The following is a 21,537-nucleotide window of genomic DNA, read 5'->3' as shown; positions in this document are numbered from 1 at the left end:
CTCCCCCAGAGGGGAATTGCTGAAGACAACAAGTAATGAAGGATGCTCTGTCCCCGAGGGGCTGGGCAGACACGGGGCTGTGTCACCGTTAGACAACCAGGAGTGGAAAACCAGAGCTGCAGAGACTGGGGCAGCCCAGTCAACACCTCCCAGCCATCAGTGCTGACTTTCATAGTTCTGCATCACACTGGAGTTATGGTCAGAGGCTGCAGCAAGAAATACCTTCTTTCTTTAATGACACACCGCTTCAGGAACTGCCTTTTCCCAATATTCCCAGAGAAAACCTACCTGTGGTTGCTGCACCTTTTACAAAGCGCAAAGAACATCTTGGCCTCAGCCCAAAATTGCAATTTATTAAGCAATAAACAGGAATATAGCAGGCTACAGAGGGAGGAGAAAGTGGGTTTGATCCCTTTCAGAAAAAGGGAAAAACCTGGATTGAAACCAGAATAGTTGTTACTTTCTTGTATGTTCAGACTGTTCTTATCTTTACCAGGCCACATCCCACAGCTCTACAGTCCAGTGGTGAGTCATGCTGGCTCGTGCCAGGCTTCAGGAATAACTTGTCACAGGTTTCTGTCACATCAGAGGAAGTTTTGGGCATTCTGGAATATGGGAAATAGTGGTGAGAAAACTCTCTTCCATGTGGCAAATTTTTCCTTCCATGCTGGAGCAAAACCTGGCACAGAGCATTTTAGGACAGTGTGTTTGGGTGCAGGACAACTTTTTCTGCTTCTCTCTGAGGCATCTTGCCCTTAGTAAATTTTCTCTGGAAATTGAAGGATTTATTTCTTTCAAACAAAAAAATCTGAGAACAAAAATCAGCTGTCATTGCAATGTCCTGGAGCATTCTGTGGGGGCTGAAAATTTTAAAAGTAAGGTCCAAAACGTGTTTGACAGTAAATCTTGGTGAAGCATTGTGTGGTTCTATGGCCTAAGCCAGCAGCTGGTGTGATTTGGGATCAGCCTCTGGATAACTCATTTCACTTGGCTTTGTGATACTGAGTGATTGCACAGATCTGGGGCATCTCTTCATGAAGTTCTTTCATTCCTGGGCTCCATCCCACTGTAAAGGCTTCATGCAAATCAAGCTGAGCAAATGACAGAACCATGCTCAAACATTGCAGGCAGTAAAAGCATAAACACAGTAAAAATTAATAATCCACCTCAGCAGCTTCCCGAGTCTGGACATCTGGGAAATCCTCAATGTTCAGCATTTAAAGTCACCAGAATCTTTTTCTAGAGGAGATAAAAAGCTTTGTGTTAACAGAAAAGAACCTGCCTTAGCTCCCTTATACCTTGTGTGATTTGTTTCCACAGGTTAAGCTGGAAAAGAGGGATCAAAAACTAGTATTATGAGAGTGTGGCAGGACCTGACTGTCAGGAAAGGAAGGATGTTCTGTTAGGAAAAGGCACTGGAACAGCCTGCCCTTCCCGGGGAGAGCCACTCTTCCCTGCATCTACTTCCCACGGATTTCAGGGAGTATTTTGGAAGGAATTAGACCTCAAGAATTTTACAAATCCTGAAGGCATCTGAGAGAAATAGTGTAAATATAAGCAACAACTCTACAAGCAGAGATCAAAACCAGAAACCCTTCAGTAGACTGGGAATTCCTTTTCAAATGCTAAGTTGCTTTTGGCCTTACAAGGATGTGCTGACAAACAGCATCTCAACAGACAGAGCAGCCTCCTCAATCTGGGCATTGTTTCCCAGGCAGGAAACCCTGGCATCAACAGTGAAGGGCTAAATGGAAAGTCTATTAATCAGAAAAAAATCCCAGGCTGGGCCAGGCTGGAGGGGACCCCAGAGGGTCCCTGGTGCCACCTCCCTGCTCAGGCAGGGCCATCCCAGAGCACAGGGCACAGGATTGTGCCCAGAGGGCTCTGCAATATCCCCGCTGAGGGAGACTCCAGCCCCTCCCTGGGCAGCCTGTTCAGGGCTGGGCCCTGCCCAGGGCAGCAGTTCTGCCTCCTGTGCAGGGCAATTGCTGGGCTCAGGCCCTGCCCGGTGCTCTGGTGCCTCTGCCGGGCCCCGGAGCAGAGCCTGGGCCCTGCCCTGAGCCCTCCCTGCAGCCAGGGACAGCCAGGGCTGAGGGCCCCTCTCAGCTGGGGCTCCTCTCGAGGCTGAGCAGCCCCGGCTCCCTCAGCCTGTCCTTCTTAAAAAAATTCCCAGAATAGGGCACTTGGCTTGGTCTGCCAAAAAATCTGCATTTTGCAGGAGCTACTCTGAGTACACCTCGTGAAGTGGAGCATCTAAAGCTGTACCTGGCACACAGGTCCAGCCCCATGTCAGGCAGCTCAGTTTTAAACCACAGGGTCTGGCTTTCTCAGGGGTGTGCAGGCAGGATCTGCTGCTGTTTGCAGATCATACCTTGCTCCTCAGTGCTCGTTGACTTCCAGGGTCTGAGGTCCAGCCTTGGGATCTGACTGCAGCTCACAAAGTCACGGGGGTATCTGTTAGCCCGAAAGATATTCCTTGATACTTTAGTGATGCCGGTGTTGTCACATATTATTCTTGACAAGGAGATTCTGGCCAGTGAACAGCGCTGGCGAGGAGTGAAAACCCCAGGGTTCTGCCACCAGAACCTGCAGGAGAAAGAAAAAGACACAACAGATTTTTGCCTTCTGCCTTCTTCACATTCATGACTCCCACAATATTATTTCCCATTAACACTAACTTCTTCTGCCAATAACAAATTTGAATTTCTGTTATTTAAATTGAGAGCCCTGACTCACCAGTTGGATAATTGCCTTGCTTTTCTTTTGGCCATGGACATGTAACAAAGCTGCAATTGAATGAATTGCCCTCAGATGAGGCACAGGCACCCTCTTTCAAATGGGAAAGGCTGCATAGACTGTGCACAGGCTGGGGTTACAGCCACATGATTGCCATGTTGGAACAAGACCTATAACTACTCAATTTTTTAGAAAAGGGTTCGTTTCCTGCCATAAAGACAGGTTTTCTAGACATGCAGCAGACTGTTTGCCTCTAAGCCCCCCATCCTGGTGTCTCTCTCAGCACAATCGTTTCCCAGAAACATGGGTTGTGATCCCATTTTCAGGCAATATTGCTGGCAGGTACAGGGATTTTGCTTCATAAATTCAGCTTTAGATGGGGAACGTAATTCACTGCTGCACCTGAAGCCCCTGAGCAACCTCAAGGAGAAGAAGGAGGAATTCAGGTGTGTTGAAACCTCAGCATTGCTGAAGTGATTTTGGCTGACAAGAAAACCCCAACCCACCACATCCACCACAAGCAAAGACCAAGCCCTGCCACGTGTCAGAGCAGAGGGTTCCAGTTCAGAACTGGGCTGGGAAGAAGAAATAGTGAGACATCACTTCACTGGGAAGGGATCTTAGCGCAGGATCTCAACCATCAGATGAGGAATAAGCACATCACTACAAAGAGAAAGAAACTTTTGAAGGAGTACTGAAAAAAAGGCAACAAACAACTGGAGTGGTTTTCAGATCTGTGTGAAGAAATCTGCATAAACTCCAGCCTCCCTGTACTTTGAGGTTGGTGTACCCAGCTCCCCTCTTACCTGTCCCCATCACGAACGTTCCTGAACTGGGTACCAATGAGACAAGCCATGAGGGGCCCAACTCGGCCTCCATTCACAAAGGGCTCTGCAAGGGCCCCAATCCAGATGTCAATGTTCTTCGGTGTCCCATAGAGCTGCAGGAACTTCTTTGCCAGCTTCTGATTCCGCAACACTCGACCAAGTGACTTCACTCCAGTGGGCTGTGAGAGCCCACAGAATCGTCTCCAGGAGTTGTAACCTGCAAGTAGTTGGATGTCAGAGCAGATAGAGCACTAATGTGCCACCCCCTCCTGGAAAGATTTTTCCCTCTCTTTTGCAAAGAGACCTACAGGGTCCCAAAATGTTTAAAACATTTTTCTGTATTTCTGTTAACGCTACTGACTTCCCGCTCCTCAGAGCCAGTTCTTCCTGCCTGGCCTTTCTCCTGTTTAGGGAGAGCCGTGTCTTTGCAGGTGGGAGTTGTTCCACCACCTTCCAGCAGTTCTGCTCCACTCAGCAGGGATGCAACTGACGTTGCCTTCACTGAAAATGAACCTGGACAAGATGTTGATGACCCCTCTCTCCATAACAGGAGGATGACCAAGTGCTTCCCCACAGCTGGTCCCTGTCCAGCCGTGGGGACAAGCCACCCACTCCACACAGCCCAAGTTACTTTAGCCACCAGACTTTGCCAGCTGGACTAATTTTTCTGGACTGCAAACAGCCAAAAATCCACTGGGCCACAAATGGTGCATAGTTCTGCATCTTGGTGGAGGAGATGAGATGATGCTGCAGCAAACCCCTCTGCTGTGAGCAGGATGTCATGGAATCATGGAATGATTTGAGTTGGAAGGGATAATAAAGCTCATCTCATTCCAACCCCCTTCCATGGGCAGGGACACCTCTCACTGTCCCAGGCTGCTCCAAGCCCCAATGTCCAGCCTGGCCTTGGGCACCGCCAGGGATCCAGGGGCAGCCACAGCTGCTCTGGGCACCCTGTGCCAGGGCCTGCCCACCCTCACAGGAAAGAATTTTTTCCTGATATCCAATCCAAACCTACTGTCTTCTGTCTAAAGACCAGGGAGAATTAGGAGAAAAAGACACACCATATGGTGCCTGGATGACACCACTGTCAAACAATTCCAGGACACAGAGAATTTTCTTAATCAGAAAATTAATTAGGGAGGGTTTTTGACCTTGCTATGCCATCACCACCTTAATGGATGTCTAATATAAAGGAGTACAGCAGCACTCATTGGTGGGTTGAGACCTAAAGCTAAACCCAAATTCACTAGAAATACATGTCACTCCCACCATGTTAGGTCTGGAAACTCAGGATTTGTGGTTCCCATCAGGTTTTGCATGATGGTGTTCCTCAACAAAGCATGGAAAAAATCACAACCTTCTGTTGTGACCAAGGCAGAGAAATTCTGTGAGCTGATGATGCACCTGGATGTACCACAAAGCCTTTGACTGGGCTTAAAACCCGTGGATCCAGCTCGGTTTTCATCCCAGTTTCAAACAGGAGCCCTGTTGCATCCCTCACGATGTTGCTGACACAGCAGCTCCGGGCACTTACATCAGCCTAATGACACTGTTGGGCAAGGACCCACCCAGGAGCCAGCTCTGAAGTCCCATCAACAATCTATTTCTCAAGACCATCTTGCAATGCCATTACACTGGTTTTGCAGAGCCCTGAGAGTGGTTCTGACATGCTTGGTTGTTTGTTGTTTTTTTTTTTTTTTCTGGGACACAGATTTAATAGAGACATTATAATGAGATTTTCTTTACATATTGGAATCTGCTCTTCCAGTCATGTGTGGACTACAGATGGTTGCAGAGAAGTCACAGGGGACTTACAGCCCTAATTCCACTCCTGCAAACTTGTTGCTGAGCTATTTTACCAATAAAATAGAAATGAGTCAGTCACTGAACACCAGACTCTGGTCTGTGCAACGCCCCGTGTTCTCCTGCCTCCACGTGTCTCCTGCAGCTTCAGCCAGGCTGTGCCTTCAGTGCTCAGCCTCCACCCACTTACCTGTGGTTGTTCAGAAACAAGGAAAAGGTTTGGGAAAGAGCATCATAGAATCACCGAATGTCCTGCTCCGGAAGAGACTCATAAGGATCGCTGAATCCAACTCCTGAGTAATTTCAGCCAAGCATGGGCTGGAGAAGTTTCTCAATGTTTAATCACAAAAACGCCTGATTTCCACTTGTTTTCCTTTGTAAGCTCTGCTCCTACAGCTGACTTACCTGGAAGGCCGTGATCTCGGCTGCGCTGCATGTTGAGGGCAGCTAAATCAAACCCAATCCTTTCAACCTGCTCAAACAGCCGATCCCGGAGCTCGCTCACCACCATCTGCTGCTGTGTCATCAGCTTGGCCTGGTTGGCCATGAGGCTCCGGAGATATGGATCAATCCCTCCTGCAGAGAAATCCCATCCACAGGGAAACTGGGATCAATTCCACCTGAAGCAGGGACGTGTGAGCAGTGCAGGGAGGCTGGTGTGTGTGTAAGAGGCCCCAGAGAGGTGAGCACAGCTTATATTTAATGATAAGCTTCTACTACCTGAGAATCAATTTTCCTGCGCTTAAAGAATTAAGAAGAAAATACTTTGAATAATGTTCTTGGAGGCCACAGCAATTAAGCAATCAGACCATTTTGTAACATGATGGGCTGCCCTTGACTACAGGGAACAGTTCTGTTGGGAAAGCTCTGGCTGGTAGTAAAGGCCATTTAATACATTTAATGCAAAATGCTTTTAAATTTGGAGCTCATCCAGAGAGGGCAAAAAAGGATGAATGAAATAAATCCATACTGCAGAGCTGCAAGAAAGGATTTACCTTCTTGAATGATCCTCCAGACAGCAAAGAAGGAGGTTCTGAGTTGAATTTCAGGAGTTATGGGTCTGTAATTTTCATTTAAGCGACCAACAGTTGGGGGGACTGCAGCATGAGCAAAGCGAAAAGCCAAGGTGAAGACGTTGGATATCCGAGGATCCACAGACTCCTTGTAGCCCCGGTAGCGAGGAATGAACCTCCGGAACCTGCATCCCAACAGGAGAGGCAGGTAGTCCCTGTAGGTTATGATCTAGGGGGGAACAAGGAAAGGATGCACTGTTAATGTCTTCATCAGTTTCTGTGCCATCAGTTTCTGTGGAAGCAAAGTTGTTGTTCATGTTCTCTCTGCCACCACGCTCTGGCAGGTGAGAGCAACATAATAATGGGTTGGACTCAATGATCTTAGAGGTCTTCTCCAACCTAATTGGTTCTGTGATTCTGTGAAGATAAAAGGCTGCCAAATCCTCCCAAATGTTGCCTCCTTGTCACCATTCCCAGCAGGCAGGCAGAACTGCACCTTGTGTGCCTCAGATGGCACAGATAACATTGGCAGATAACAGGGGTAACACCACCCATGGGCAGCTCCTGAGTCCTCCCACAGCAGAAATTTCCAGTCCTGCTCTCATGTCTCTCTGGGATATTGAGAAGGCAGCACAATATAATTGAAAAAAAAAAAAATCAAATTCTGTGTCAGTAGGAGAAAATGGATTGTCTGAAAACTGCATGAAGATGAAACCATTGATGTAAACACAATGATGGAGATGATACTTTTAAGGACAATCCTTCGAGTGTTTGCCTTGCCCAGCATGGTTTTTCAGCAATACAATAATATTTAAATTGACAGCATAAAAACATAAACATTCTGATATTCCTGCTTTTTATTTTTTGTTAAACCAGCTCAGAAGACAGGTTTCAAAGGAGATGCAGTGCCTTTGGAAACCCCATGTCCCTTTCTCTCATAGGATCCAGCCTTTCCTGCCAGCTGTAAAACCTCATCTGGCTTTGAGGCCATTCCTGCTCCAAACTGGAGGCTGGACAAGAGACCTCGGGAGGTGCTTCCCAAGCACAGAGGTGTTTGTGTGACCCCAGGATCCCATTCAGGGTCAAGTCTGGGTGCAGCCCAGTCCCAAGGAGACACCATGACTGGCTGCACCCACCAGCACATGGGGCTTCTTCACAGAATCCCAGAATGGTTTGGGTTGGAAGGGACCTTCAAGATCTCATTCCAACCCCCTGCCATAGGCAGGGAATCATTGAGAGGAGGAGATTCACAACCCAGAGGAGTTTTAATCCAGATTTCCAGTACCATCTTTATCAGGTACGAAACACTGGTTAAAAAACTTCCCCTCTGATTTTTTTGCCTGTTCCTCAAACAAAAATGTGCCATTAAAAATTTCATCAAGCACTTTGTAAATTTAACAGTAGAGGGACATCAAAGTTTCAGGAGGACCCCTCTGTGTTTGTCATTTCAGGTATCTCTGTGATTTTGCTTTGGTCGAAAGGGGCTGGTAGAAAGAATTTGGTCCTTTCACCCCAAAATCCTGCACCCTTTCACCACCCCACACTAGCACAGCCTAACCCGTGAACCTTGTGAGACTGCAGGCAGAGCCAGGGCAGGTGGGATGATGGCTGGTACCTGGATCATGGCTCCCAGGATCTTTCGTGCCTCCTGGTAGAGCCTCTCATCATTCCAGTGGGGATTGAGGCTCTTCAGCTTTCCAGCCAGGCGGTTGTGCTCCCGCACGAAGAGTGTGTGCATGCAGGCCAGCTCCAGCATCTCACTCGCACGGGTGTCACCTGGGAGGGGCACATACGGCACTGGAGTGGGAATGTCATACTGGGAAGCGAGCACAGGGGAATTTTTAGATGTCTCAATATTTGTGTTGTGAAGGAAATGAGTAAGAAACACAGAGGAGGAGAAGGAAACCAAGGATTGGGCAGCACCGGGTTGGACAGGTCACAGCTGTGCTGAGAATCGCAGAGAGGTGGGGAAGGTTTCAGTGAAGGCCTGGGAGCATCAACTTAAAAAGTTAAATACAAGGAGGTGTTCTCCAGGATTCCATATCAGAGACATTTGGTCTCAGAGCTTGAAATGCAAACGGGAAGAGGGAAGTCAAGATGGCCCAAGGAGCTCTGAAAGTCAGAAGGCCTCCTTCAAACCAGCTGAAACTGTGGCCAAAGCAAGGTGACAGTCACAGTCTCTCTGGGGAGTAAAAGGAAAAGCAAAATGAGTCAACTTGCAGGAATAAATTACAAACAGCATCACAATGAAATATCAAATCCTTCTTCAAACATCTGGGGCAGGAAACCCAAGAGCAAGCAGGTGATGAGAGTATAGACAAGCACTCAGAGAAAAGTAAACATGTTGTATTCAGCCCCTTTGTCCCACAGTAAATAGAGGCATTTGCTCCTGCACTTGGCACGGAGCCCTTTTCATCCACTCTCAAAGGCTGCCTGTGAGGGACTGCGGAAGGAGGAACAAAAGCAGCACTGTGAGGTTTCCATGAGCAGAATGCATCCAGCCAGAGCTTCCAGCAGAGCTCTGGGAGGAAACGCTGAGCCCTGTGAGGCAACTGCACGTGTAAAACTCCCCCAGTTCTCAGGGACCGGAAAAGTCACAAATAAGGCACTGGATTTTCAAAGACGCTGCCAAAACAGCCTGAACTGATGACTGTAAAAGAATTGATGGGTCTGTTCCAGCTATGGAACAGGAACTGCTCCTCACTGAGAGCCCATGGGGCCAGAAGCCCCTCCTGGGAAGCACCTGATACTCCTGGCTGCTCTGCTTCTCACTGGGCACATGCCTTTGGCCACAGGTCCTGCATGGTCCTCACCAAGGAGAGACCTTCACGGGACTGGGGGAGCAGGTGAACACACGGAATGACCCATGGGCAGGTGGAAGGCTGTGGGAGCCTGGAGGGAGCATGAAACACCATGAGCTTCAGAGGAGGGAGCTGATGGGTTGCAAGGAGCATGGGGATGTTCAGAGGAACTCCAGCCAGATGTGAAGGGGGCCAAGGGAGTAGAAAGCAGCTCCACAGCTGATGAGATCTGTTGTGCCCTCAAGCTTTCTCCAGCAGTGCCACAAGCAGCCTGGCGTGTTCAGAGCCAGCAGGAGCCAGCCGGGAAGTCCTGCTCTCCAAAAGAAATAGGCCAGGAAGTGAGACACTAATTCATGAGTTGTATCAGAAACATCCCTCTCTGGGGTCCCACAGGCTCGTGGCAACATCCTGGTCCTCAGTAGCAGGACCAGGAGAAGGGAATAGTGCTAAGGATCCGTGAGGTCAGCTCTGTCTCTGTGACAGAACGTGGCAAAGGACAGCAGTGGGGAAGAGGGAGGTGGCTGTGCAGGGATTTGGCTGGAGGGAAGGCTTGGCTTTGGGAGCCTGTCTGGCTTTGGGAGCCTGTGCCCAGGACCAGAGGAATTATTTTGGGTTGAAGAAGGGGTCAAGGGGATACCAAAAGCATGACAAAGGGTAAACGTAGCAGGAGGGTGTCCTGATGGCTGGAGTGCTCCCAGTGCTCCCTCAGCCTTCACAGTGGTGGGAACACACCCTAAAAGGCCACCTTGGTCTGGTATTGGCCTCATGCTCATTCCAGCTGGGATCCAAGCTCCTCTCACAGTGCAGCAGGGACATACAAATGTTTCCTGCTGTGCCCCAGCACAGTAGTTACACAGCTGTTCCCTTCCTGCTGGGATAGAGGCACCCACGGAATGACAAGTACGGACCAGCCATGGCCTCCAGGCCAGGCTGCCATTGCTGTGCCTGCTCAGCTCCATCATGGCACTGGTCCCTAGGTCACTTCGGGCCCTGCACCAGAGCTGCTGAGCGTGGATGGGACACCTTCACTCCAGGTTTATCCTGACAAAGAAGACTTGGAGATGGTGAATACCTTCCTCCTACCTAGCACAGCCTCAGTCTCTCATGTTTTGCTCCATTCTATTTTCTACTTAAATAAGAAAAGCAAACAACTAAAGAAGTGAACTGGAGCTGGCGGAATTGTCTGCCTCAGATTCCAGGTTTGGGGTGCCAGCACCCAACTCACCTGCAAAAAAACAAGGGATTCGAGCTGCCCCGCTGGCCTTGAGGCAGGGCTCCTTCCTCATGGGGCCGAAAGGCATGTACGCCCTGCCCCTGTCTGTGAAGTTCTGGTTCACAGCCAGGAGGCCCCGCTGGCTGCTCCGGTCCCGCAGCCGCTTGGCCACGGCCACCTCGCTGCCGTACACGACGCTGCCGTCCAGGAAGGAGGTCAGCGCGTTGATCTGCTCCCGGATCGCCCTGCCCCGCGTGCAGGTGGGAGCTGAGCGGAAGAAAGGGAGGCAATCCCTCCTGTTGGTGATTCGGGGGTCGTTGAGTGGGATCTGCAGATAGAGAAAAGGAAAATTCATCAGCGGCTCAGGAGATGGAGACAGGCAGGAGCCCTCTCACAGGGCATAAATCTTGAGAAGAAGGGTCAGATTGACAGCAGAGATGCTGCTTTAGGAGCCCAAGTCCCAAACAGCCTGGAGACACCTAGGTTTTCCTAAAGTCCTATGGATTCCTAAAGTTTTTCCCCTGAAAATAAATACATTGGATTGAATCTTTAAGGCTCAGTTTTCTTATCTCCATGTCTACCCCACAGACAGTTGTCATCCAAAACTTGTGACCCTGCCTGCATTCTCAAATGCATATCAGGCAAATACTCAGTGATGCTCCATCCCATCATACTTTTCCTTGATAGGAATTAGGGGAACACATGGGAGCCAGAGCTGCAGCAGAACTTCAAAGGCAGGAGAGCAGGGCTGCAGGAGGGACATGGACATGATCTGGAGCAAAGGAGGCTCAGGGGGGACCTTGTGGCTCTGCACAAGTCCCTGACAGGAGGGGGCAGCCGGGGGGGTCGGGCTCTGCTGCCAGGGAACAGGGCCAGGAGGAGAGGGAACGGCCTCAGGCTGGGCCAGGGGAGGCTCAGGGTGGGCAGCAGCAGGAATTTCCCCATGGAAAGGGTGCTCAGGCCTTGGCAGGGGCTGCCCAGGGAGCTTTGGAGTGCCCATCCCTGGAGGTGCCCAAGGAAGGGCTGGAGGTGGCACTGAGTGCTCTGGGCTGGGGACAAGGCGGGGATTGGGCACAGGGTGGACTCGATGGTCCTGGAGGACTTTTCCAACCTAAATGATTCTGTGATCTACTGGAGCAGGGACCACGATGTGACTCCTGCTAATGCCGCAGGCACTGCTGGGAGATCTCGGCACTCCCTTGTCCTGTGCACAGAGCACTTAAGTCCCATGGATTTTCTGGGTTGTTGACACTCCCCAGTGTCTGTCTGTGACATTTCCTGTTCTCCAGGCATCACCCGTGCTGCCTTTGCACTACAGCTCCAAACAAAAACCTTTGCTGAGGGAGATGGGTAAATGCCTGGAAACCTGGAAAAGGCTGTGTCTGTGCCTAAACCCAGGGACAGCCTTGGAACACAGCACTGCCACCACACAGAGTGCTCTGACCTCCTTGGCCTGTTCTGGGAGGATGCTCCTCCATGGCCAAGGGCCGGGAGAGCCACCAGCGTCTCCTGGTTGGAAGGCAGATGCCCTGTCCCTTCCTCCTCTGGAAGAAGGAGGCTGCCCGTACCTGGATGGGAAAGCAGGGAGGCTCCTTGGCACAGCTGGTGTCACAATCTGTCCCACCACTGAAGGGGAATCTGGCTGGGGTTTCCGGGCTGAAATCCAGATCGTGGTCAATAAACTGGCCCCACTGCATGAACATGAGGGATCTCTGCTGGTCCATCCGGAGCTGCTCCGGGGGGAAGCGGACGATCTCGTTGGACACTTGTCGGACCTGCAGGGATGGAGGCAGAACACCTTGCTGGGAAATGACCTGTATGAACAGGTGCACCCAGTTGCGGGGTCATCAGCAAAAATTCCCAAGGCACTTCTGGTGCTTTGCAGACAAAAAACCCCAAATCTATCTGCACAGGAAGGTGTCACCATCACCGAGTGCCCTTCGCTGAGCACTGCCCTGCTCTGGCTCTAGGCAGGGATCTGAGCCCCCAGGCCAAGACTGTCCCTTGATGGACTTAGGGAAACAGCTAAGCAAGCCTGGGAAACAGATTTTAAAATACTTTTTTTGAATAGAAGTGTGGAAAAAAGAGTCCCTGGGAATTTCTGGAAGTTATCTCAAAGTTCTCCTCCCTTCTCATCCCTTCCCCAGCCATCACAGTTCCCCCATGTTCATGTATTACTACAGAAAAAGTGGACACTGTGCTGTGGAGGAGGGCTAGGAAGTACAACAAATCCATGAACACAACCCCAGCTCCTCATCAGAGCTGTTGTTGCACCAAGCTCAAGCGACCAGAAGCCACATCAAGTGTCCATGCTCACATCCAGGTGCCACAAGAGCCACAACCCCTGCAGTTCACCCACCCAGGGACCCCCACACAGCATTTCTGGCCGTGTATTTTTTGTTCTGGGGATTCCCTGGCTCACTTTATCCTCTCCATAATTGCTTTTCAGGAAACAAAAACTGCCAAAAACCAAATCAAAAAAGGTGAGTAAAATAATTTGGCTTAAACGCACTCAATTTAAAAGACCATATTGTGTAATTCTGCATTCCTCCTGTGATTCTGCAGCAATCAGATTAATTTTTCTTTGCTTTTCCTGAAGGCATGGGACTTAGGAAGCTTTCCTAATAGATCTCCCTGGATATTCTCAGACCATCACCCTGAAGCTGGTGAATTTAAGCTCCTCCAACCTGATCAACAACTTCAGCTGTTGGAGGAGCCCTTCGGTGCCTGTGGCCTGTCCAAGAACTGACAATCCCTAGGCCCTGACACTGCATTCTGAGACTGTTACAAACTTTACCAGTGGAAGGGGGAATCCAGAGAAACGCCTTCCTTCCGTCCACCCACGGGGCACGGACACGCCATCCTCATATTCTGCCGGCAGCCACCTGGCCAGGGCTCTGTTGGAGGCTCCTAGGGATGGGTTCCTCCTGTCAAGGGCAATGGGAAAACAGCAAACAGAGCCAAGAGCTTGTGGATGTGGAGAGACATGGACCTTGGAATGGGAGCACGCCGTGGTTTGGGAACTGCTGCAGCTCTATGGGTTTGGTGCTATCAGTAAACCTCAGCATTAATAACAACAATAATCAGAATTGTTTAGGTTGGAAAAGACCTTTCATAATCCACCCCAAGCCTCAGCTTCTCCCAGGCAAGAACTCCAGCCTGATCCAGCCTGAAGAAGGGTCCTCAACCTCAAACTATGGCTGGAAAACAAAGCTGGAAGCTGAACACCAAAGAAAGGGGAAGAGCCTTGGACTGGAATTACCTACAGTGTTGAACAGAAATTGGGGGATTTGGACTGTGAGGTTACCGCGCTGTTGGTTCTTTTGAAGGTCGTTACTGAAGATGTCCCTGCCCATGGCAGGGGGTTGGACTGGATGACCTTTAAACCTTTCCAAAATTGCTTCCAACACAAACCAGTTTGTGACTCTATGACTGTAGTTTGATTAGACCATTAAAACCTTATCAGAGTACTAATACTCTACATTGGAGTGCATGTCCAAAGGGTGTTCTGTGGTGGCCTCTCACCCACAGGGGTGCAGCACTGCCCAGGGCAGTGGAGAGACAGAGCACAGCTGAGCCCCCCTTCCCCAGGGCCTCAAGTCTGGATCAGGTATAATGGACCTGTCCTTATTGCAGAACCCACATCCCCCTGAAGTGGAAGGAGGCAGGAAGGTCTCTCCTTAGTTCTTACACAGCCCCCTGAAGGATAAAGCACCTCGGGGCAGGGAGAGCTGGCTGAGCTCCTTCCTCTGCCTGAGCTGCTCCCAGGAGCTTTCCAGCTCTGTTCGTACAGGGGATGTTTCTGAGCTGTCCCTTTCAAACACTCCGTGCTCAGCAGCTTCCCATGTCTCCCACATTCTCCATTCCAGCTGTGGGAGGTGCAGGAGGTGCTCTCCCAGCCCATGTGCCCAGATTCCTCCCACACACAGTGTGGGGCAAGGGGATGGCTACATCATGCCCAGTATGGATTTAGGTCAGAAACCCTTGGAGACCTTGCCAAGGGACAGGGCCAGACAAAGTCTGTCCCCAGAAGAGAGCTCCTCCTGCTTTGGCAAAGGTTCAGGTACATCACCAGGAACCTTCCAAACAGGACTGGAATTAACAGCTCCACACATTACTAGGAAATACTGAGGGGTGTGAAATCCTATACCAAGGTGCCTGTGTGGGTCATCCCTGGGGAAGTGGGTCCAGTTCCACTTACAGAGGATGCATCCATCCATAGAGTCATTTACATTAACCTTATCACCAGCCCGGAGCACTGAGTGCCATGTGCACTCCTTCCTTGGACACCTCCAGGGATGGGGACTCCACCAGCCCCCTGGGCAGTTCCAATGTCCAACCACCCCTTCCAGGAAGAAATTCCTCCTGATGTCCAACCTGAACTTCCCCTGGTACAACTTGAGGCCATTTCCTCTCATCCTGTTCCATCCATCCATCCATCCATCCATCCATCCATCCTCTTGCTGACATAGCCCCTCACCTGTTGTTGCACTCGCCAGTGATGGTTCTGTAGCCAGAAGCAGCACAACTTATTTTCTTATCCTGCTGGTCACATCCAGTGGCCTTGAAAATCATCTCCATCTGAGCAGGAGTCAACAAGTCTGGCGGGGAACAAGGGAGAGAAAACACCCAGGATCACACTGGCCCTGCTGGGTTTGCTCGGGAGAAGGTTTTCCTTCCTGTCCCCTGTACTGAACCTCATCATCTGCGCAACCACAGTGTGCTGTCATTTAAATTGTCCTGCTCGAAGATGTGCCGAGCATGCTCTTTGAGCAGCAAATGCTTTTTCTGGTTTGGAAAGCATCAAACCCAGCAAAGCTGTGGTCAAATCTTATTTATAATCACACATTAGGCTCATGCAGCAGCAGAACGGTTTTCTAGTATTGGCACTTCCTCTCCTCTCCCTTTTTATCTCCCCCATAAAATGCAAACAGCCACAGCCATCCTAGGGGGTGTCACAAGTTTTTCCCCCTGGAAGCAGCTCCCAGTGTGTGTCACCCCTGCTCGGAGCTGCCTGGAAGAGAACCATCCTGTGGCTGGGCTCCCCAGGGGCACTGTGTTCTGCTGTGCACTCCCCTTGCAGGGGAGCTAAGTGGCAGAGCTCAACAAGAAAAGTCTTACAGAGTCCCAGAATCATGGAATGGTTTGGGTTGGAGAGACCTTAAAGACCATCTTGTTCCAACCCCTGCCATGGGCAGGGACAGCTTCCACTATCCCAGGTTTCTCCAACCCAGCCTTGGACACTTCCAGGGCTGGGGCAGCCACAGCTGCTCTGGGCACCCTGTGCCAGGGCCTCAGCACCCTCACAGCCAGGAATTTCTTCCAAACATATAATCCAAAGGTCTCCTCTTTTAGTTTAAAACCATTCCCTCTTTTCCTGTCACTATCTATCCATGTAAAAACCCTCTCCCTCTTTTTTATAAGCACTTTTAGTCACTGGAAGGGGCTCTAAGGTCTCCCCAGAGCTTTCTCTTCTCCAGGCTGACCCCCAGCTCTCCCAGTCTGTCTCTCCATAGGGAAGATGCTCCCTCTTGGCTCTTGCTGCTCTCACTGCACGTCCCATCCCTCAGAGGTTTCCTGGTCACTGCTGCCACCAACAGTCCGGGTCACAGCACAGTTTGAAAAGCCCCTGGGCAGGCGAGTGAGAGGTGGCAGCCAGGTGGCCCTCGCAGAGCTCTGGAGTGTTACTGGAGCATCAGTCCTGGATGGAGAGGCTGGAGCTGAGCACAGCCAGATCTGCCATCACCTTCCAGGTCATCCTGTGCTGGAGCAAAGCCAGAGCACCCCATGATGGGTCTTGTCCTGCCAGTGTTTTACTGTAATGTTGGGAAAGTGTTTGAGGCCAGGCTGGAGAGGGCTTGGAGCAACCTGGGATAGTGGAAGGTGTGGGAGGTGTCCCCGCCCATAGCAGGGATGGGACTGGATGGCCTTTAAGGTCCCTTCCCACCCAAACCATTCCATGATCCCCATGAGTTCATATTTATACAGCAGGAGTCCTTCCTGTGTGTCCCTGAGCTGTTCCTCTCACTGGCCCTGATTTGCCACCTTCTCTCAGCAGCCTGGCCTGGCCTGACTCCTTCTCAGAGAGGATGTTGCTCCTCCAGACAGACACCGAAATGTCCTTTCACACCTCCCCATTCTCTGTTTGGACGGTGTCGTGTCGGTGACGTGACTTTGGTGCTGTCTGAGGTCTGGCTGAAGAGCTGCCTTCCTTGGGGTCAGGCTACTGGGGGTCAGCTCTGGGTTAGCTCATTCCCTGCTCAAGCACAGGAACATCTGCCAAAGCCTTCCACACCTTGACCCGTTGGAACCTGAACCTCAATACAGCAGAAAGAGCCAGGGAAGTGCACAAAACACTTTCACTAACTGAAAAACCCCCAAGTAGTATTTAAGATGGAAAAAGAGCACAGAAGAATAATTCAGCTTTGCCTCCCAGCAGTCACATAGGAGAGATTTGTCACAGCCCATCCCAACACCTTTTCCTTCCCTCCTCCCAAGCCCCAGTGACCAAACCCTGTGTCTTCCTCCTCTGCCTTCCTCCCAGCAAGGGGGATCCCTACCTGTGACGTTGAAGTCCCCCCTCACAGCCCATCGCAGCCTCTCTTTGAGCAGACTCAGGGTGGTCTGCAGATAATCCGCTGCCCGGACGGCCGCTCGTGTCCCCTCCACTGGCTGCTTGAAATACCTCAGGAGCTCTGCTGGGGTCAAGGCATTGTTCTGCAGGTTCTTCTTTATGCTACAGGGGACAAGAAACCAAAATCTGAAATGGGGCAGGGCCAGGAATGCTGCAGTTGCACACCTGAGCAACAAGCACGGCCCATCCCAAGTCTGAACTGCTGGAGAATCACTGGGAGAGGCCAGGGCTGCTCCCAGCACCCTCCACAGAGCAGCAGGGGGACTCGAGGAAAGGAGTCTGTGAAACTGCCCAGCTCCACCTGCCAGAAGGCAAATCTTAGGGCTTCACATCCATGAGGCACCAAATCTCACTCAGCTGTTATCCAGATATCATCAATATCTGTCACTGTCCAGAGGCCTCAGATGTCTCCTAAAGCTGCTGGAGCCTCCTCTCAGCTGGAGGGGTCCCCAAGCCAGGGAGAGGATTCAGAGTGTGGCTGCTGGCAGAGGACAGGTATGGGCTGGTAGGAACCTGGACACTCCCAAAGCATGGCTGGGAGTCCCACAAAATATCCTCACTGCAGCATCCAGCTGTCTGCTGCATCCGAGGGAGGGAACCACTGGAAATAAGCAGAAGCCTGTGCTGGTCTCAACTCAGAGCTCCTGCTCAGACCACCCTGAGGGGTGGAACAGAGCCCAGCAATAGCATCAGGTGCTGCTGTGAGGGTGGGCAGGCCCTGGCACAGGGTGCCCAGAGCAGCTGGGGCTGCCCCTGGATCCCTGGCAGTGGCCAAGGCCAGGCTGGACATTGGGGCTGGGAGCAGCCTGGGACAGTGGGAGGTGTCCCTGCCCATGGCAGGGGGTGGAGCAGGATGAGCTTTAAAGTCCCTTCCAACCCAAACCATTCCACGGTTCCGTGATTCTGTGAAAACCGAGCTGGGAGGGGCAGCCCAGAGGAGGTCGCAGATCTTGGTGACCCAAGAGACTGGTGTAAAATCAGGGTGAGCAGACAAAATCCTGCAGGTCAGCGCGCTGTGCTCCCGGAGCTCCCCACCGGGCTGTCCCCGTGCTGCGGGGAGGAGAGGCGGGGGAAGCTGCGGTGCAGGAGGGGACGGGGACACGGACGGGGACACGAACGGGGACACGGACGGGGATAGGGACGGGGACACGGACGGGGACAGGGACGGGGATAGGGACGGGGATAGGGACGAGGACAGGGACGGGGACACGGACGGGGACACGGACGGGGATAGGGACGGGGACAGGGACGGGGACACGGACGGGGACAGAGACGAGGATAGGGACGGGGATAGGGACGGGGACACAGACGGGGATAGGGACGGGGATAGGGACGGGGATAGGGACGAGGACAGGGACGAGGACAGGGACGGGGACACGGACGGGGATAGGGACGGGGACAGGGACGGGGACACGGACGGGGATAGGGACGGGGATAGGGACGGGGATAGGGACGGGGATAGGGATGGGGATAGGGACGGGGACAGGGACGGGGACACGGACGGGGATAGGGACGAGGATAGGGACGGGGATAGGGACGGGGATAGGGACGGGGATAGGGACGGGGACACGGAGGTGCCACAGCCAGCCCGGCTCTCACCGGTCCCGCGTGCTCCTGTAAGCAGCATCCACCCGCTGCCGGGCCTCGGCCACGCTGCTCAGCAGGGACGCGTCCGGCAGCTCCAGCGGCACATCTGAGCAGCGAAAGGGAAGAGCAGAGGTGAGGGTGCTGGCAGGGAGCCTCCTGCGCCTCCAGCACCCGGGGTTTGGGCACGACAGCGCTGGAGGCAAGTGCTGCTCACTCTCTGGCGATCTGTGTATAAATATATTCCTCAGGGGAGTCTGAGAGCCCCTCCATCAGTGGAGGCTTCAAACAGCCCCCGGGAGAGGTGCAGGGACCATCCCTCCTGCCCTTTCACAGCAGAGCACTTGCCCAGAGCAGCTGGGGCTGCCCCTGGATCCCTGGCAGTGCCCAAGGCCAGGCTGGACATTGGGGCTTGGAGCAGCCTGGGACAGTGGGAGGTGTCCCTGCCCATGGCAGGGGTGGAATGGGATGAACTTTAAGGTCCCTTCCAACCCAAACCATTCTGGGATTCTCTGACTCTATAAACAGCCCAATTTCCCCACGGCTTTCCCCAGTGCCTCCTGCAACCTCCTGCCATTTTAACTGCTCCCCTTCCTGCCCTCGGGGGAGCTCCCAGAATGAATTTCATCTCCGTCATATGCTGGCTGTAGGTCACAGAAAGGGAAGGGACAGGACCTGAGGGCTTCTCTGAGTGACAGCACTTTCCTACAGCTTCTGGGGAAGAAGAAAACTTCAGAAAATAGCACAGAAGAGATAAATATCTCCCAAATACCCCCAGTTTCTTTTAAATATCTTCCCAGATCAGCCAAGACTTCAGCTCTTGGACAATCCGGATGAGAAAAACTATTGCCTGGATCACAATTTGAGACAAATGAAAATCCAGGCATGTGCTTTTCATAAGGATTTGACATTGTCAATTAACAGGTGGAGGTCTCTATATGTTTTGGAGCAGTGATTCAGGGCTGGAAGAGGGGGAGTGACTGCCCCATCCCCACACTCCACAGGCCCTTGTAGCTCTCCCAGGTGCTGGCACAGGGAGGGAGACCCTCGTTCCATGGGAATGGACCAGTGCTGAGAACTGATCTCCTTTTGCCTGATTTTAAGGGATCAGGTGGGATGTGAACTGGTAAAAACCTGAAAGAGCCAAGATTGGTGCCACGGGCAGACCTAACTGTGCTCCTTCTGGCACCTCTTCAGGGCTGTACTGCTGGGTGACTCAGGCTCTTCCAGACTTAGCTTTGTCTTTCCCACTCAGAAAATCCCGACCTGCAAAGCCTGAGGAATGGACAATACCGTAGGAAGAGGATACAGATGCCTGGAACAGGCTGAGGATCACCAGAGACCGCAGGAAGCTTTCTGCCTTCATCCCTGCAAAGAAACACAAGTGAAGAAGACCAAGAACATGTGGATGCACCAGGAAGGTCCGTGCCCAGGTTGAGGATGGCATGTGTCAAGGGAGCTCATGGAGCATCCCCTTCCAAGGCAACGCTTCCAGGAGGGAGTGCACTGCCTGGGAGGTCCTGTCAGTGCCATGTGGAAAGGGAGCAGCCTCCCGGCCCAGGGACTCCCAGCACTGGTGGGAATGTGCTGGCTGGGGCTTCGGGGGCAGCAAAAAGGGAGCAGAATCTGCTGCCAGGGCAGCACACAGAGTGTGCAAGGGAGAGCTGGTGGGGAAGAGGGAAGAGCCAGGACAGCACAGCAGGTTCTCTACACCTCCATTTCTCTGCCTTTAAATTCCAATAATCCTTGCAAGTAGTCATGTCACATAGGATGTCACATAAAAACATATAAGGATTGTAGTCTCTTTACTCCTGATGAGCCTGGGATTGAGTATATTCAGATTAAAAGTTACACCAAAAGTTTGGAGGAAATAATGCTTCAATATTTAGAATGTTGCTATGAAAATCACTGAGGGAGCTGTTTGTGTTCCCCAGTAGAGCCAGAGTGAAGCCAGCCATGAGCTGGGTATCACTCTATCCCCCTAATTATAAAACACGGCATTTATATTTCTGTTGTAATGGGAATTTATTCCGTTGTTACCTAGCTGTTCCGTTAGCTGGGCTGCAGAAGGAGCGGGAAGTATTTAATAGCTGTTTGACAGATGTTCGGGATGCTTCTCCCAAAGCTGACCCACTCGCCTCCCAAGGCTGCTCCCGAGCAATCAGCCCCCAGAACGAGCCCAGAACGAGCTGTGGGCAGACGCACCTCAAAGGCACCCGGAGCTGCCGAGCTGGCCCCGTCCGTGCGGAGGAGCCCCCGGCCACAGCAGCACCGCGCTCCAGCCGAGGGTGGAAGCAGCGGGAACCGCAGAGCTCAGCCCAGCTCCCCAGTCCCACCCCCGGCACAGAACCGAACCCTCCACGAGAGCAAAGCCCGGGCCGGGCTCTCACCTGCGATCCGCCGCCTCCCCCCGCCCCGCGGCCCTTCCGCGCCCGCTTTTATCTGCCCGGCCTTATCAGCAGCGGCTGCTCCGGGAACTGCCCTGCGCTGGGCGGCCAGGCCAGCACAGCGCTCACCCCCCGCCCCAGTGCCCGCCGGGGAGGCTCCTTTGCTCGCGGCTGGATGCACGGCCTGATGCTTCACCGGAGCTTTCCCGGGATTTCTGAAGGTGGAGATGTGACCACTTTGTGGTGGTTTGAGAGTCTTGAGCCCTTCTGGGGGTGTCTTCCAGGGACAAGGTTCCTCCCCCCATGGTGCTCTTCATCCTTTGCCACTTTTAAAGGTCGAAAAAACGCCTTCATCTCTATACCCCCGGAGACACTGCAGCGCCCAGCACTCCCCATCCCACTCCTGATGTGCTCTGCCCCGTGTCCCCTGGGGGTCCACGAGAGCTGCTCCTTCTTCCTGTGCAGGAGGAGGCATTGGGATGATGGATGAACAGGCAAACAGGCATCAGCCTCCAGCTGCTGGTCTGGAGCACGGG

General features: G+C 52.2%; 1 protein-coding gene across 1 annotated transcript; it reads right to left on the bottom strand.

Moving 5' to 3' along the window:
- Window positions 1–332: 332 nt before the first annotated feature.
- LOC116454139 (eosinophil peroxidase-like) lies at window positions 333–20,061 on the bottom strand. Its single transcript, XM_032130346.1, has 13 exons — window positions 19,908–20,061; window positions 18,630–18,723; window positions 16,957–17,132; window positions 14,877–14,997; window positions 13,194–13,323; window positions 11,965–12,171; window positions 10,409–10,724; window positions 7,998–8,158; window positions 6,365–6,611; window positions 5,775–5,945; window positions 3,543–3,780; window positions 2,372–2,586; window positions 333–1,239 (listed from the first exon to the last, which is right to left on the bottom strand). Exons 1-13 carry the CDS (start codon window positions 20,059–20,061, stop codon window positions 1,211–1,213), a joined length of 2,259 nt encoding a protein of 752 aa, XP_031986237.1. The 3' UTR covers window positions 333–1,210.
- Window positions 20,062–21,537: the final 1,476 nt, after the last annotated feature.

The sequence above is a fragment of the Corvus moneduloides genome, chromosome 20, assembly GCF_009650955.1.
Source record: "Corvus moneduloides isolate bCorMon1 chromosome 20, bCorMon1.pri, whole genome shotgun sequence".
Taxonomy (NCBI): Eukaryota; Metazoa; Chordata; class Aves; order Passeriformes; family Corvidae; genus Corvus; species Corvus moneduloides.
Note: the sequence above shows the minus strand (reverse complement) of the source record. Positions and strands in the feature narration are given on the sequence as shown.